At 27.2% G+C, this 18,425-nt stretch overlaps 2 protein-coding genes across 8 annotated transcripts; one reads left to right on the top strand and one right to left on the bottom strand.

Annotated features, from left to right (window-relative positions):
- Positions 1-254: 254 nt before the first annotated feature.
- Positions 255-5,194, bottom strand: RhoGAP54D (Rho GTPase activating protein at 54D). 4 transcript variants are annotated; one of them, XM_089221062.1, is made up of 10 exons: positions 5,054-5,194; positions 4,146-4,357; positions 3,923-4,086; positions 3,623-3,832; positions 3,355-3,566; positions 3,084-3,236; positions 2,793-3,011; positions 2,652-2,723; positions 907-1,218; positions 255-769 (listed from the first exon to the last, which is right to left on the bottom strand). In XM_089221062.1, exons 2-10 carry the CDS (start codon positions 4,274-4,276, stop codon positions 380-382), a joined length of 1,863 nt encoding a protein of 620 aa, XP_089077188.1. In that variant the 5' UTR covers positions 4,277-4,357; positions 5,054-5,194; the 3' UTR covers positions 255-379. The 4 variants fall into 4 exon arrangements, with proteins under 4 accessions (XP_089077188.1, XP_015363296.2, XP_015363295.2 ...); XM_015507810.2 differs by lacking the exon at positions 5,054-5,194 and adding an exon at positions 4,619-4,873; XM_015507809.2 differs by lacking the exon at positions 5,054-5,194 and adding an exon at positions 4,428-4,604.
- A 116-nt stretch (positions 5,195-5,310) lies between these two features.
- Slik (Sterile20-like kinase) lies at positions 5,311-18,291 on the top strand. Of its 4 annotated transcripts, none has more exons than XM_015507808.2 (18): positions 5,311-5,451; positions 7,580-7,829; positions 8,259-8,423; positions 8,484-8,682; positions 8,755-9,104; positions 9,167-9,271; positions 9,668-9,758; positions 9,889-10,040; positions 10,292-10,892; positions 10,989-11,164; positions 11,232-11,516; positions 11,589-11,867; positions 14,187-14,621; positions 14,685-14,948; positions 15,134-15,247; positions 15,309-15,666; positions 15,730-15,833; positions 17,928-18,291. In XM_015507808.2, the coding sequence occupies exons 2-18, from the start codon at positions 7,671-7,673 to the stop codon at positions 18,084-18,086; spliced, it is 3,996 nt and encodes a 1,331-aa protein (XP_015363294.2). In that variant the 5' UTR covers positions 5,311-5,451; positions 7,580-7,670; the 3' UTR covers positions 18,087-18,291. The 4 variants fall into 4 exon arrangements, with proteins under 4 accessions (XP_015363294.2, XP_015363291.2, XP_015363293.2 ...); XM_015507805.2 differs by lacking the exon at positions 17,928-18,291 and adding an exon at positions 16,132-16,870; XM_015507807.2 differs by lacking the exons at positions 5,311-5,451; positions 17,928-18,291 and adding exons at positions 5,769-5,992; positions 16,132-16,871.
- Positions 18,292-18,425: the final 134 nt, after the last annotated feature.

Raw genomic sequence — 18,425 nt, 5'->3', positions numbered from 1 at the left:
ACTCAAAATTGATGAGTCAACATAAATGAAAAATGTGTACTTTAATAACATACTACAAGAGTATAAATAATAATGAATCACATGATATGTTTACAAATATATAATATTTTATGCTTTAGAAACTTAAATATTTGAAATATACTATAACCATAATTTTTTATTTCAAATTATTGATAAATCAATACATCATACACAATAATCAGACATCATATAGAATACACACTTTTAGGATAGATAGTAGTTCATTAAAACACTTTGTTTTGGTTTTTGAAAGAATCTTTTTTAATTATATACATGGAAGACACAAAAATGAAGAAAATATACATTTTCTAATTATATATAAATAAAAACAATTTAACATAATATTTATACAATTATCTCACAGCAATGTTTCGTTAAAGTTTTCACTAGTTAAACGTTTTCTTTTTGGTAAACTTTCTGTTGACGAGGTACATTTAGAAAATTGCAATTGGTCATCTTCCAAATCAGAAAGTAATGATTGTGTGGATGATGAGCTGGTATCACCAAAACTGAGATCTACTGGACTAGCAGTCAGAACACTTTGACTGAATAAATAATCTCGAAAAGAACTGGATAGTGAATCTCCAGAAGTCATTAAATAGTAAGGATTAGATGATACAGAGTTTAGACTCTGTCGGCTTGGCAAATTTGAAATACTTGAATCACTGTTACAAGGTTTCATTTTATGAATATTTGAGTTTGATAATGCTACTACTGGTTTTCGACTTCTTGGAGTCATCATGGTTTCCTGAAAAAAGTTTGGTGTAATAAGTGTAAATTGATTTATACAATATGAATAAATATAAATTAACATAAATTAGTAGCAGCTAATTTTAAAAAGCATACATTGGTCTTTGTGCATAAAAAAAAACTCATCTTGAGTACCTGCATAGATTTGGTCATTTTCTGTGCTGACTGCGTAATTGGAGACATATCATCATTAGGGTGTTGCTGCTGTGGGGTAACAGCAGATGGAGTACTAGTACAACGTTTAATACGTTTAACAACATTAGGTGTAGAAAAACAATCCACTGGTGTATCAAGATTGAGTTTGGGTGAACAATGGTCTTCAATCTTTGAGTACTTAATTTCTTTAATTGGTAATTTTTTTGCACCTTTCTTCTTAATTTTAAATGAATCATCTTTATTCTCTTTATCTGAAGTAGTTGTAGATGATTTGGATTTTTCTTCTGCAAGCTGAGCACATACCAATGGACACAACATGCAAAGATTAGTATTATCATGCAATTTGAAGGAATAAAAATAGCACAAAACAAAGCACCATTAACATCAATCATTTTTTTAAATTAATTACCCAAATATTATGTTTTACTTTAAAGTTGTTTATTATAATTATTCAATTTAATAACTGAAAGATTTTTTTTCTAAACTTAATTTTTTAATAGGAGATTCGTTAGAATATTTAGCTTAAATGATAACATAATAGTAATACAATCAGGAAACATAGAGTATAAATACCTCCCAGTGAATAATGTATTTAATAAATTATGTTTGACCTTTCGTCTAGGAAGATAGATGGAAATCATTGTCATTCAATTTTGTAGAGGAATGACGTAAATTTCCATCATTTTTAATAAATATACCTCAAGTTAGAATATACAAAAATAAAATTCAACAACTAAGTTTTATATTAAGAAGTGAATACATTTTATAAACAATTATAATTTCAAATAATTTAACTCAACTAATTTTTAAATTAAATGTAAAATAAAATGATATATGGTAACATTCTTCATTTAATGTACATTAGTATGGTGAGATTTATCAAATTATATGTAATACTAGTCAATACTTAATAGTGTTATTACCGTTTATATATGTTGGGATATGTATTCTTATAATTGTTTGTATTAATATTGTTGTACTTAGTCGTAATGGCATTGTTTTGAATTTAAAATAAATTATTTTGGTTGCTTAAAAATAATTTAGATTTAGGTCATAATTACTGAATACTTTTGTTCAAGAATTATCTTTTTTCTTTCAGCTATTGTTTAAGAGGATATGATACCCGCGTCCCACATGAGTTGTCTCCGTTTTACAAGTGCGTAACATAGCAAATTTTATGCTCAGCAGATATTTACCTCCTTTAGTTTAAAATATAGAGTTAATCAACTTCTTTAAAAAAATTAAAGGTTACATTATTATCTAAGGCTTTTTATTATATTTTAAATCAAGTTATGAGTGTTGTAAAATTGTAAATTGTATGTATTTTTAAAATTCTCATAACTCACTTTAAAATTAAGTATAATAAAAAGCATATGATATGTCCTAGATAATAATGGTATATATAATTTCTATGAGACGTCGATTAACTCTAAATATTAAACTAACGGAGCTAAACATAATCTGCTGAGCATAACATTTGCTATGCACTTGTAAGATGGAGTCAACACATGCGGGTATCACGTCCTCTTAATATGTTCTAATAAATTAACACTTATTATAATTTAATTTAAAAATAGTTCATAGAGATACCAAGTCAGCTTTATTTTTTTGATTTAAAAGTTGATAACAAAAAAATATATTTTGTTAGTTATTACTGATTATGTTAAGAGAATAAATGTTAAATAATAATTTTTACTACAAAATAAAAATATGTGATTTATTACTTTTAATTGCTGCCGTTCTTCAGATTTCACTGAACCTTGTTTAAACTTTGATCCTTTTTTAAAAATGTGTTTCTAAAATAAAAAAAAAACATTATAATTGCACATTATAAAATATCCTAGTATAACAATAAAACTATATACTTTGATAGAATTTGTAAGACTTCTATTTGGTGTAATAACAGAATTGTGATTGCTAACACGTTTAATAAACATTCTACGCTTTTCTGCAGATTCTGGTAGATTATGTACATGAGCATATAATTCAGCCAATGCTTTAACTGTTGGGTTTTCTTCATTTTCTTTGGTGGTAGTTGTACGGTCAGTGAATGAAAACACTGTAGTAGCAACTGTACCTTCCTCCTATTGATGTATTGTATAATTGTTTATATTTATTTATACGAAATATAGTAAATAAATAAAACAATGTTATACCTTAACAGGTTTCAAGGTTTTTTTGGACCAATAAGCTCTAATATCAACTGATAAATTTGGTGGGATTTTGAATAAATCAAATCCTAATTTAATCATATAAATGACAATGTGTGATAGATTTTGAGTTATTTGATAAAGTTCTTCTGCTGGTAACTATATATTATGTAAATACATTATACAAATAAGTTTTAAATCAATTAATTTACACATTTTAAAAATGTAGATATGCAGATGTATATAAAATTATAAGATGAAATGGCTTTCTATATACCTTTCTTGGAACAATTAAGTGACCAGTAAATAATGTTGCTAAATTGTCTGGCGGCATTCTGTTCTTGTCTGAATGTTTAGCAGTAAAGTGAAGTAATTTTATGATATCTTTTAGTAATACTAAATTATCAAATGGCAATAACAACAGTAAAAGTTGTAACGCTCTCAGTAAACGTTGACTATTATTGTTAATCTCCATTTTTTGACAGAATTCTAGAATAAAATCATGATAAATGTTTGATGTTGTTAAGTGTTTGATTTAGAGATACCTGATATTTGACAATATGCTGGGTAAAATGCTTCTGTCATTATTGGCTCAGGTTGTTCAGCTAAAAACGATTTTAAAACAGTTGCACAATCATGCACAGTAAACTGTCCGTTGTATAAATCTAAAGTTTGTCCTTGGTTTAAAAGTGATTTCAGTTCTTGTTGTCGAGTGATTGAACCATTTCTACGAAAGATACCTTCTTGCATGATATCTAAAATATTTATTTTAGGATGAATTACTATGTACCTAATATTTCAGTAAGAATGTGTACAATTCAATAACACAAAAAATAGGTACATACTTTCTTCTTTGGACAAGAAATCAATAAGTTGATATACTTGACAAATTCCTTCTTGAGTGATTGGTGCTCCATCCATTACACCTTTCACAGAACATTTATCTTTTTTCATAAAAGACCATTTAATAGGTTTAATTTTTGATTTTTCTTCAACTGAACAATCCCCTCTGAACATTAAAAAGTAAAAGAACAAATGTACAATTGGAATATTCAAATTTTAACTCACTCTTTAATGTTGGATTCCAGTATAAATGACAAATGCATTCGAACCAAAGTGTAAAATTGTTCAGAATCTTCAATTCTTAGTTTATTAGCCAGTTTCCAATCTTCATTCATGTCCAACAATTCCATTGCCATTTTGATTTAATTATTGGATAGGTATTAAAAAAAGTGATGTGAGATTATAAACACATTTGCAGAATATGTATTTTTCTTAATCTAAACAGTAGAATATGAGATATGAATACACAGTTAATCGACGATGCAAACACAAATAAGTTTTAAAGACCAGGAAATCTAAAACTTTGAATGGACTTAGTGTCGTTTGTTGTATTCATTTTATTTATTAATCATTATTTATTTCCGAATGGTAAATAACGATTTAATGTAGTATCGAATTGACACAAAAAAGCTACACACAGCCACACAAGTAAACGAATAGAATAATATTAATATTATTTAATTTTTGAAAAAACGTACTTTCATACACTTGAACATTTGCTTTAATGAACTATATAATTAAAAATGTTATTAATTTAATATCTATACAATTTTAACGGTTTTTATTTTAATGTTTTGTTTCTTCACGACTTCACGTATATAGTACGTTCAGGAAACGGAAGGTATGAACGGATATTATCGTGTTCGCAGAGACGCAGTGCGAGATCAACACGCGACTGTAGTCGCATGTTCCCATCACTTGGCCACACTGCTCTCTGCTAGACGTCTATTAAATATCATTATTATTATTATTATTATTATTATTATTATTATTATTATTGTTTTTTAATAATAATTCATTATTTTTTCCTCTAAAAGTCGTGTTTTTCGGTTTTCGTTTTTCCGCAACAGTCGAGACCCGCCACTCGCCGCTTTACAAGCGTTTACTATAGTCTTTAAACACGTCGTGCGTACCGTCAACACCACTCATGTATCTGGTCCGACGATATGTCCTCCGTGACTTCCGTCGCATGTAACACGTTGCCTGCAAGTCCTTTGACGAGTGGGGCCGCTTGATAATCCCCTTAAAAGTTCCCAAGTCCTAGTTTTCCGGACGCTCCGCTCGGCATTCGGGCCAGACAACCGTGCCCGGAGGCCGAATACCGACCCACACGCACATCACTGCGACGATCCGTCGTCGTCGCGCGTCTGGGCGGAATAGAAAAAATGTCGATGGGGCCGCCACAAATCTCGAACGAAGATTTCCAATAAAACATGGTCAAGGACGTCCGGTACTGCTGAAATCTCATCCCACAGAAAGCCGCGTTCACCTTGTTGACGTCATTTTTCACAGGCACCGTCGTCCAGGCGTGGTGAGGGCAAAATATTTAATATTATATATAGTCGCGTTTTTGTGATATTTTTTTTCACATCTTTTGATTTTTCCTTCGATTATTATTTTCGCTGCGGTATTCCGACGAGTACTTTCGTCGATCAATGCTTCATCACATTAGATACAATCATAATCATAATGTCTATAGCAATAAATAACAATACCAATTTTCGTATATTTTAATTTTTTAATAATAATCATTCGAAAACGACGTTATCTACGTTTCCAATAAACAGGTGCGATAAACCACCTAGGTACTTATTACGTACATCGTCATTGTACCTAATAATAATAATATTAATTACGACCAATGTAAATCCAACAGAGATAAGAAGATATGTGTCATTAGTCATTACTCATTTTTGTAGTGGTTTGTTTTTTTGTGTACCTAATACTCGCGTCGTGTTTGTTTCTTATTTGAGTGATTTATGTATTAGTGAATAATTGAATGTGTGCCGATCATTAATTGAGTGTGTCGTAAACATTTTTAAAATTTTTTTTTCTTTACCTTCCAGTTGCAGGTGAGAAATTTCTATTTCTGTATTGTTCAGTACTTAATATGGTATGTTCTACTTGCTAGTTAAACTTTATGTTGAATGTATTTACTTTGTTGTGTGTGAATAAGGATATAACCAGGTATCTTTTCTCACCAATTCAGTTTCTATCACCATGTGTAAAGAGTAAAGACAAACAAGCATTATATAAGTTATGTAGTGGTTATTCATGATATTTTGTTTTTAATTAAACCTATACATATTATTCAATTTCTTCTGATTAATATGACATTATGACCATAGGTGTAAATAGTGTTTGAAATTTGAGGGGAGGGGGCTGTAACTTGGGTCAGCAAAAACTACACACGGACAAGTTCCAATGTATTATGTTCAAAAATTATAAGATTTTTGGGGGGGCTAACCTCCTATATTTGCGCCTTTGATTTTGACTATCAGTTAATTATTGATATTTATTTTATTGTTGGTTCCTGAATCTTTCATTATTGCTCTCACTTTTATTACTTAGGTTATTTTATTTAAATTATATGTAATACTTGCATATTTTATTCAAAGTGTATATCGTTAAGTATTCTACCTATCTATCTCTGGTTTATGTTTGTAGGTAAGTGATATATGTATAAACATATTTTTTAAGAATTTATGATAGGTAAGCTACTTTAGACCTTGATAATCAATTTTGTTCTTATGTATGATATTTAGTTTTCTGTATAATGTATTTCACTAGCTGCTTTACTAGTTATTATTATTACTTCAACAATACCTACTTAAATCTAAGATATTATGTACAAACAATAATTTCCCTAATCTAATTATTATGTTAAAAGTAATTTATAATGATACTGCTACATACTTATATCAATTGTTGTTTATTAAAATGTCTATGTAGGCATGTTAAATAAATATATTAAAACATAACCTAAATATCTGACATATAAATAATATTTGATTATCTACTTCATATACAATATTATTGTCATATTAAAGAAACAGTTATTTTATACCTATTGAAATATTAAAAAAAAAAAAAAAAAATAAAATAAAACAAATTGTTAAAAATTGTTATAAATGATATAGAGGCATACATCTAGATAATAAAAATTATTAAAATATTTAAAACTCAGTAGCTGAATTTCAAATTTATATGAAAAACTAAGGTGGTCCTTATACTAAATTGAACAAAAACAAATATTCAACCCGAGATTCAAGCATATTGTGTTGGATAAACATTTGTATCAAAGATAACATGTATGGATTTATATTTAATTATTATCAAATCAATCTTAAACTTAACTTTCTTATACTACAATCTATGTTTAAACAGATAAATAAAACAGGTTAATACAATTTGCTTTATGGCCTTGAACTTTCCTGAGCTTAATAGTTTTAATTGTATTATTTATTAAATAATAAACAGTATTTTTGTTTAACATTTAGAATGAAAATAATTTGATAAATTTATCACATTATTCGATACAGACTTGGTTAATTTATACTTATATTTTGATTAATCTATTTAATATAGTGTATTTTATTTTTTATTTATGCAATATAAATAATCATGTTACAAAATTTTTGTTTTTGACACATTAATAGGCAATGCAAAATTTGAGAACTGTTGGGTCATGCGATCCTTACGAGTACATCATCCTGATTGATTCTGATATTGTGTAAAGGCATTATTAAAATGTCGTTTTTAAGTGGCCTCAAGAAAGTGCTTCACTTAGGTAACAATGAAGCGAAAAAGAAGAAAGTATTCAACAACATCCATATGGATTGTGATGTTGATGATTTTTGGGAAATGATTGGTGAACTCGGTGATGGAGCTTTTGGTAAAGTCTATAAGGTAATTTTATTAAATTATATTTATATTTATAATTATATACAAAGTGTTAATTACTAATATGAAATGGTTAATAAATTATACAAATTATATTTAAATTATCTGAAAAATAAAACTTTTTTTTTGATTATAGTTCCACTTCAAATAATTAATTATTATTTAATATTATTATAAAATATTTTTCTATTACAATTATTTCTTTTTTTCTTAAGTTCAATTTTAGATCTTCAGTTTTTACTTATTCTTTATTAGGTTTGGTCTTATGCTAATTAACTATAATTTGTTATCGGTTATTGAAAAAAATATATATTCCTAAATTCTATAATTTTATAAACATTTTAGGTTAATTAAGCAAAATTGGCTTAATTATAAATGAAAAATTGGTATGGTAAAAAAAGTTGTATTTTTGTTGTGTTATTATGTATTGTCAAGGCTCAACATCGAGAAACTGGACAATTGGCTGCTGCTAAAATGTGTATCTTAGAAGGTGAAGATGATTTAGCTGATTTTATGATTGAAATTGACATTTTAGCCGAATGTAAACACTCAAATATTGTTCAATTATATGAAGCATTTTTTGTTAATTCTAAACTTTGGGTAAATCATAACAATAAATTATTATTTCTGTTTGTATCTAATTTGTAATATATTTATTAGATGCTGATTGAGTATTGTGATGGAGGTGCTTTAGATTCAATTATGGTGGAGCTGGATCGTGCATTAATTGAGGAACAAATAGCTTATGTTTGCAAGTATATGTGTGAAGGATTAGCATTTCTTCATAAATGTAAAGTTATACACCGCGATCTTAAAGCTGGAAATATACTTTTAACAACTAGTGCTGGTGTTAAGATAGGTATGTTTTTAAATATTGTTATTTATCAATGTTTATTAATTTATTAATATTTAATTTTAACATATCTTATAGCTGATTTTGGTGTTTCTGCTAAGAATAAACAAACATTACAGAAACATGATACTTTTATTGGAACACCTTATTGGATGGCTCCTGAAGTAGTTTTATGCGAAACTTTTAGGGATAATCCTTATGATTTTAAAGTAGACATTTGGTCTTTAGGAATAACACTTATAGAATTAGCACAAATGGAACCTCCAAACCATGAAATGTCTCCTATGCGTGTTTTACTTAAAATACAAAAATCTGATCCTCCTAAATTAGAGCAACCATCTAAATGGTCTAAAAATTTTAATGACTTTGTAGCACATGCTCTTATTAAAGATCCAGTTCAAAGGCCAACTGCAGATGATCTTCTTAAAGTAATGTTACTAATTAAATTACTTATATTTAATTTTTTAATAATTTATACCTTTTTCTTTAGCACCCATTTGTCAATGGAAATATAGATCCAAAACCAATCCGAGATTTATTACTTGAATATAAGGCAGAGGTGGTTGAAGAAGAAGTTGTAGATGAAGAACCTGAGGTAAAAATATATTTTTATGCATATTATGTACTTAGCTTAAGTCTGGCACTGTCGTGTGTATGTTATTACATAATTGTAAATACTTTTCCTTTTAAGTTGATTTGTGTATGTATTTATTTATATTTACATTGACATAAATAAAATATATTCACATATTTATTTCCATGCTTACGTAGTCTACACATGATAGGAAGTACAGAAAAAACAGGAACCACTATCAAAGGGTTGGTGGTAAGTTATCCTAACCCTTGTGTGCACAGACCAGTTTTATATTTTATTTTTGATTAAGCATGTCCACTAAGTAAAATATAATTTTGTATGATAATTTATTTTCAATTAGTTTTAAAATATACAATTAAATGTTGGATACCAATTTAATATTGTACAAATTTATAGGAATCACCACAATCTACTCAGTTACCTCCCCTGGACTTGGATGCAGTCGAAGATGACACTGTATCTATTAAAAGTAATCCTGAAACTAAAGGTAAAAAGTGAATTGTCTTAAGAATATGCACAAAGCTAAATATTATTGTATATTATTTATTGTTTATATGTAACTATTTTTTCATTGCATAACATCTTTTTATACTTGTAATATGATTTTTTTCAAGCAGATGTAGCTGAAGTGAAACCAATAATACAAAAAAAACGAGAGATGGATGAAGAGTCATCAGATACTAAAAAAATCAAAACAGATGAAAAATTCTTAGAGGTTTGTGAACCCGAACCAGTTATTTCATCAAAAGAAATTTCTTCAAAAAAAAATGTAAGTTAATTTCATGTTATGAAACTTTCTTATCTCAGTCTCAAAAGACCAATAAAAGTTAGCTTTATCAAAATTTCAAGTTACAAGGATAATTTAAAATATCTGAAACAAAACAAAAAAAAAAAAAAAAAATGGTATATAGAAACTTTGAAATATCATGGTTCTATATTATAAATAAATAATATTGCATATTATTAGATTAATTAGTTTATATTTATAAGATAATTATCACAACTTATTTAATTGCATAGGTGGTTAAAAAACATTCGGAAAACAAAGGTCCAGCGCCACCTCCACCACCTCTACCAACCCCATCTTCAGTTGTTAAGTTAGTATCAAATGATGAATCATTGAATTTACCAATTGTATTAAAAGTTCAAGATACTAGTCAAGAAAAAGAATCAGTGGCTGAACCTAAGGAACTTGAAGTAACAGTATCAAAGAATAATGAGTACTCAGAAATTCATGATTCTATTAACAATAATTCTGAAACTGAAAAACAGCCTAATGATATTAACGAAGACGAAAACTGTTCTGTATCTATTCATCAATCAATACAATTACGTAAACATGATATATCTAGTTCTAGACCCATATCAGTAGCTGCTAGTAATAATGGTCCTATTGTAAACTCTATGGAAGACTCTCAAATAAAAACTAGAAGACGGAGTTCGTCTGCTTCTAATCGTAATCAAAGAAGACCTTCTCCTCCATCTTTGGATAAGGTTTTACAAATGAATCAGAATGTTGAAAAAAATAAAGGAAAGATGCCAACTGCTGTTATGAATGAATTAGCTGGGAGACTTCAAAACAACCAAGATGAGACTGATCAAATACATGATAAAGATAATGGTAATGAAATTGCCATGGTTTTATTCAAAATAAAATAAAATAAATGTTTTAACTTGGAGTATATAATTATTAATTGTTTTTATTTTATAATTCTAGTTGAACAAAATGATAATTTAACTAATGGTGGTACTTTGGTGAGGGTAGGATCTTTGAATGCGATTGATTCAAAAGTTACAGTTGTAACTACCACACATCCACCTGTTCTTCAAACTCATCCTCCAGGACTACATACTCAAGTGATTATAGTTGCTGATACAAACACTAAGTCACAAGTATATTATCTATAGTTAAATAATTTAAATTTACTGTAGTCTTAAAATAATTGTTTTTAATTTCAAGGTTGAGAAAAAAGATGAGGTTGTTGTGATAAATTCGTCACAAACTGACGAAGAAGAATTGGATGCTAGTCATGTGTCTGTTATAACAGTAGGAGAAGAACCTTCTATTAAAGAATTAGTTCCGTGGAATAATAAAGAGGAGGTTGAAGTTTCTAAACCTATTTGCTTACCTGTGAATACAGATACTAATAAAGTGAAAATGAATGGACGGGCTACTATGGTTAAGCCCAGTGATCCAACAGAAGTGTTCATTGTCGTTAACAATTCAACAAATGTACATAAATCGGTAATTATTATAAAAATAAATATTTTAATTGGTTATTACTGATAAATATAATTTTATAAATGTATTGTTTAGTCTAAACATTCTGATGGAATTGTGCTTAATAATAAACACCATGTTTCCCCTACACGATCCACATCTCATTCACATTCAGATAGTGGATCAGTTTATAGTAGTGGAGGCCAGCGGACTCCACCTTCAGCTGCCAGTACACGTACATTTGATAGATCAGATGCGGAGAGTGTTTCAACTACAGTTAGTCATGATAGTCGGAGTAGTAATAAAGAGAATAATTTGCCTCCTCGAGAATATGAAGATGAAGTTGTATTACGTAAAAAACCTGAATATAGTAGAGTAAGTATTAACATTTAAGAGGATATTATACTTGCATTCTTTGACTCTATCTTGCTAATGCAAAATATGGTAATTTTTATCTTTTGAAAAATATAATTTTCCAAGTTAGTATTTTCAATAACAATTATAATATTTACTTGAGGTCGCGATTACATGTGTAATAAACTAAATTGAAACCCATGTCTTACCTATAACGGGGTTGAAGCCCTTGTAATGAAAAAACTCGTATATATTTATACTTGTGAGCTTGAATACTCAATATCTTACATATAATACTTCATATCTCAATAAAATCGTATTTCATTACTTCACAATTCTGACTTACGATTGCTCCACTTTTTAACTCAATATGACAGAACTCATATCATATTATATTGTGTTCACTATCTCTTAGTTTATGTCGTAATCATATTTTTCAATACATAAGTTTATAATAATAAATAATAAATGTTAGTATGTACATTTTGATATGTACTTTGTAATGTATCAACAATTTAATATAATTTGATACTTTAATTAGATCTGGAATGACAAGAGATCATTACTGCACCTTTAGTCAACTATCAGATAAAGATAATATGCTATAATCTTATAAAATATGTTATAATGGACAACTCACTAACATACTTGATGATACATATTATATCCTAATCTCTAAATGTTTGAATGATAATAAATAGTTAGGTAAATAACAGCTTCATAATTTGTATTATTCATAAATAAAATAATATTCAATTAATAATTATTAGAATATAGTTGCATAACATTATATTATCATAAATATTTGTATTGAAAAATGAAAGTATATCTAGATTCTGAATTAAATATAATATACATGAGTAACAATAAGTAAACACAATGTCATACAAATGGATATACACAGATTTTAAAACATTTTTTTGCCGTGTATCCATGTATTCTATAACCTGTAGTTCTCAACCTTTTTTTTGTTCACGGCACTTTTTTACATCACAAGTTTTTGCTATACACTCAGCACTAATGTAATGGAATAAAGTTCTGTTTTCAATATTTTTTACCAGCAATATTGCAAATAGATTTAAGTGGTTGAGAACTACTGTAATATATATTCATTACCAAGACTTCCTATATTATCTAGCAAGATAAATGTTATGGATACAATTATAGCTCAGATATATGTAACTATAAATTAATCCAGGTTTTGTATCAAATCAACTAAACTCTTATTAGCTGAAAAAATATCACCTAACCTTTAAATAGGATAGGGATCAATAAATATTAATAGTTAAAAACTAAAAATACAATCCAGGGTCCCAAATTGACTATTTTTAAATTTTTAAATGTCTATAACTTGCTTCATAATTAAAATATTAAAAGCCTACTAAATGCCTTGAATAATATTTTTATCTATACATTTGTTTTTAGGTTAATTCACTCTAATATTAAAAATAACAATAAAATTGATTCTTGTGAATATAAAAATTGGTATTTTATATTTGTGTAGTAAGATGAGACCAACACTTTTGGGTGGTCACGACCATTCAAATATTCATAATTATTATATTATTTTTGTGGCTTATTTAATTTATAATCGTTTTATTGAATTATGTATTCTCTTATAACAGACTGTATTGGATTTCTTAATTAAACAATTTTCAGAAAGTTTACCATTCAATACTAAATACATTTTGTAGAAACTAAATTTTCTTCTTTTGGTAAATGTTAAGTTTATGGCGTGAGTATTTTTTTTTTTAAGGTGCATCAATATTTTTTAAAACAACAGTCAATCATTGAGATTTTACATGTTTTTTATGAAATTTGTTTATTTTGTAAAATATGACCATGATTATCGATTTGAGTAGATTCTCATGCATGTGGTAGAAATCATAAATTATTCTTCATAATTTATGATTTTATAAAAGACTTATACATCAACAATTCAAATAATGTGATAAATATTTTTTTCACTGTCTAATTTCTATTATGAATCCCATATGAAAATAATTATTATTAAAATAACACAAAGCTTAAGTTATTATACAATTAGTTGATTTATGTTTTCTACTATTAAATTTATAATAACACAGTTATTTTTATTTTTTTTTGTGTTTCGGCATTTTTCTCTTTTGTCTGAGTTAATCTGAATTAATTAAACTGATTTAAACTTTCCTAATATTTTCAGGCTTTTAAAAATTAAACAACCTTCTCAACAATCTGATACTTCTGTTTTAGTTTGCTATTTTTCTTATTGTGTACATTTTATGCCACATAAAATATAATAAAAATAATATTAACCAAAACAATTAATTTTGCATTAAAAAATATGAATTCAATTTTCAGGAAATGAAGAGAACTAGTCGAAATATAAGTAAAGAAGAGTTAGAAATTAGAAACATGAAAAAAAAGACTAGAAAACGAACAAGAAAATTTGAAGTAGATGGAGTAGTTGTGACTACAACAACTAGCAAAGTAATTTATGGTGATGAAGATTCCAGTCATGGATACAATGATCAGATTTTTAGAAAACAAGAATTAAGAGAACTAAAAATGCTGCAAAAACAAGAACAAAAACAGTTTCAAGATTTATCATTTAAGGCAGTCATATCTAAAGAGCAACAAGATAAAAAGTTTGAACAAGAAAGAATGACATTAATTAAACAATACGAAGCTGATTTAGATACAATGGTTAAGCAACAACGTCAAGCTATTGAGAGAGCTGAAACCCAGCAAGAAGCAGATTTAAGAATGACTTCTAAAAAAATTCGTTTAGAACAAGTATTTATAATATTAAAATATAAATTTGTATTCCCTTTTTTTACTGATTTATTATTGATCTAGGAGCGAGAATTAAAAGAATTTAGAGAAGGTCTTAAACAAGAGTTACGACTATTAAAGCAAGAAGTAGATTTAAAGCCTAAAGAAAGGCGGAAAAATTTGTTTAAGGATAAAAAAGAGAAGTTAGAGACTGAACACGAGGAGAGAGAAAAATTATTCCTTGAGAAACTAAATGAAAATCATGAAAGTTCCTTGAGTAGACTGAGTGATGCTCATCAGGAGAAAATTGCGCTTATGGAACGTCAATATTTACAACAGAAACAACAGGTAAAAACTGTGTGTGTATGTATGTATTTAGAAACAATTGTTCTTATTTATTTTAAGTTTGAATTTTTGAAACAATTTAATTTTAAATTACATATTTACCATTTTATTGTTATTTGTTATATATTCAATAAGAAAATACAATTATAATATTATTAATAATTTAGTTTATTCGTATAACATTATAGTTAATGCGAGCTAGAGAAGCCGCTTTGTGGGAAATGGAAGAACGGCAAATACACGAAAAACAACAGTTAGCTAAAAGACAACTTAAAGATGGGTTTTTCTTGCAGAGGCACCAAGTACATTAATAACTTACTTGTATTTTTAATTTTTTTAACTGAATGATTTGTTTTCTTTTAGATGTTAATAAGACATGAAAAAGAATTGGAACAGATGAAACGTATGAATATACGTAAGGATGAAGAAATGCAAAAACGTCAAGGAGTTGAAAAACGATCTTTGCCTAAGCGTATTCGCTCTGAAATGAAAGCACGAGAGATGATGTTCCGTGAATCTGTTAGAATAAGTATGGCAACCAATCCAAATCCAGATACAGAGTATGAACGTAACCGACTTAAGAAATTTCAAGAAAATGAAAAAAAAAGATATCGTAATGAGACACTTGCATTTGAAATGAAGCAGCAACGACAGCTTGAAGAGCTTAGAATTGCAAATGACACCACTATTAGAGAGCTTGAACAGCTTCAGAATGAAAAACGTATTACTTTAGTAATTTATTTTTAAATTATGTAAATTTTAATAATTTCATTTTTCACAATAGGTAAAATGCTGATGGAGCATGAAACAACTAAGTTGAAAGAGCAAGAAGAGTTGTATGCTCGCGAGTTGAGAGAGTGGAAAGCTCATCTCAAACCTAGGAAACAGGTAATTTTGTGAAAGTATGATATTTATGTACAGAAAATTTGGTGTTTTGATATAATGCAATTTTGTTTTTATGCCAATGGATGTAGAATCTTGAGTTTGAATTATCTAATTAATAACTAGTAATTTGCTGTTGTAGATAATTTAAATTTTCATCTAATTTTTCTCTTAATTTGTTTTCATCTTCTTAAATTATTTTAATACTTAAATAACTATTAATTTTTAATCCATTATAGAAAAAGGGTAGAGTAGTTTGAAATTTACATTTAAACATCCACCAATAGTTTATATTTTTTATCAGAACCTTGAGATGGAGTTGGCGAGGCAAGCCAAAGGGAATTCATGGAACAGTCGTTATTCATTGCCTCCATCCCCTGGCAACACATTACTCAGACGCGAATATTCGTTTTCATCCCTTCTGTCCTCTCCTCGATTGTCCAATGCTTCATTTCGTTCTCCTGGATCAGGATTTCTCCCAAGGCGATGTGTCAATCAATTTCCTAATCATTCGAATCAATCCACAATGTAAAATATTTGTTTACTGAATGAGTTATAACTAAAAGGTGGCATTTGAACAAATATAGTACTATTCCAAATGGTTTAAATGCCATCATTTGGTTAATGGATTGTGTGTTCCTAATCAGGTGTATGTGATTCCATGTAATAATCAATTTTTTATTTAAAATAGATTTATTTTAACAAACATCCTTTAAATATTAATCAGAAAATATATATTTCATTTTAGATACAATTGATTTGTTTAGATTATGTTTTGTAAATATGTAAAATGCTATATTTAATTAAATTTAGGGTTTAATAATACACAATACATTTATTTTAAATGTATAAAATAGATTTTCTTATGAATACTTAATATGTTTTTTTAAATAATTTGTTTCTAATTTATTATTTCAATTTTACTTAATTTTATATTACAAAAATGTATCCTAATGATTTACCACTTTTCTTTCTCTCTAACAGTTCATAAGTTTTAAGTATAAAAGATTCAAAGGATTACTTTCAAATGTCCTATTAATTAATAACTAGGTAAATAATATTCAAACAATCTGAAATTTAACAAAGTTTATAATTCATGTTTAGTGTTGTCTATTTATTTGTAAAAACTGTCAGAAAATGTTTTTTTTTAAATTGTTTTTCATATTATAATAATAATTAATACAATTATTTTCAATACTTGGTATTATTTTAATGTGTAATTATGTATGTATTGTATATTTTTGTCATCTCTAAATTTCAGAATTTTCTTAATCAAAATTTTAAGACTGATGTGATTTGCCTTTTTTTTATTATTGCTAATTATTTTAAAGTCAATTTATTAAGTGGTTTATCATCAAGTTACATGTAGAAAATATGAAAATAGTAGAAGTTACTTAAATTTAAATTTAAGCATGACGAGGAACAAAACTATGCTTAGTATTCAACTTATAAATTATGTTATTGAAACACATTATTGCATTTATTATTATTTATTTGCACTGATTATGCTTATTTAATGGTTATAGAATCAATTTCAAGCTTTATTTAGTGTAATTTTTTATTGTATACTTCAATTCTATTTTGTTATTTATTTTAAACAATACTAACTGACTCTTTTGATATTTTGTATGATATATTAAAGTTATTGTAACCCATGTAATAACACCATAAATTGAATGAAATCACGCTTAATTTATTTGCATCCTTTTATCCTTGCTTATTCCTGAGTGCTGCTGCAATAAAAATTTTATGTAAGTAACACTGTATATTAATTTGTTCTTAATTTAATTTTAATCAATTAATGCACGTTTTAATATTTATTGCTTAAAAATAATTTTATTTTATATTGATTTCAATCTCAAATAACAATTTAAAAAAAAAATGTGTATAAACATCATATATTCAGCATAAATAATTTTAATTTAAAACCTGTTGAAAGCCTATCCAAACAATATTCAATATTTTGCATTATAAACCAGATTAAATTTTGTTATCTGTGTTTGAGTTCTTTATTCTGCCTATTAAAGGCTTAGCGTAAATGAAAGAGGTACTAACATTACAACAAACCATTTTATTAAACACTAACAATTTATATTTCAGAAACTTGAAGAACAGTTTGCTATACAGTTAGAAGAACAAGAAGCAATATTTGGGCCTGCAAATAATATGTTGCCGATTAATAGTAGCCCACCTTCTCATCATCGTTCTTATCACAGAAGTTCTACTCGCAGTAGTCTATCATCTATGTCAGCAGATTGATTCTTCTGTACATACCATTATGTACTTATGTACTACATAAATATTTATTTTTTTGTTGAATTTTTTTAGCCATATGTGCCAACATTGCCCTCGTCCCCTGTTGCTATTTTAATACAATGTATATTTCATTATTCTTAAAAATATTAAGTTTTGTATACACAATGAAGTTAATATATTTAATATTAATAGATACTTTTTTTTTAAAGAGTTTAGATTTGTTTTTTTCATAAATGCAAGTATTCATTTGCATATAAAACAAATAATTCTTTGTTGTAAAATAAAAAACTGTTAAATTTTTTATTTTATTTAATAAAAATAAAAATACATAAAAACGAATAA

This window comes from Diuraphis noxia, unplaced genomic scaffold (genome assembly GCF_037042655.1).
Source record: "Diuraphis noxia isolate RWA-SAM2 unplaced genomic scaffold, SU_Dnox_SAM2 contig0002, whole genome shotgun sequence".
In the NCBI taxonomy this organism is placed as follows: Eukaryota; Metazoa; Arthropoda; class Insecta; order Hemiptera; family Aphididae; genus Diuraphis; species Diuraphis noxia.
Note: the sequence above shows the minus strand (reverse complement) of the source record. Positions and strands in the feature narration are given on the sequence as shown.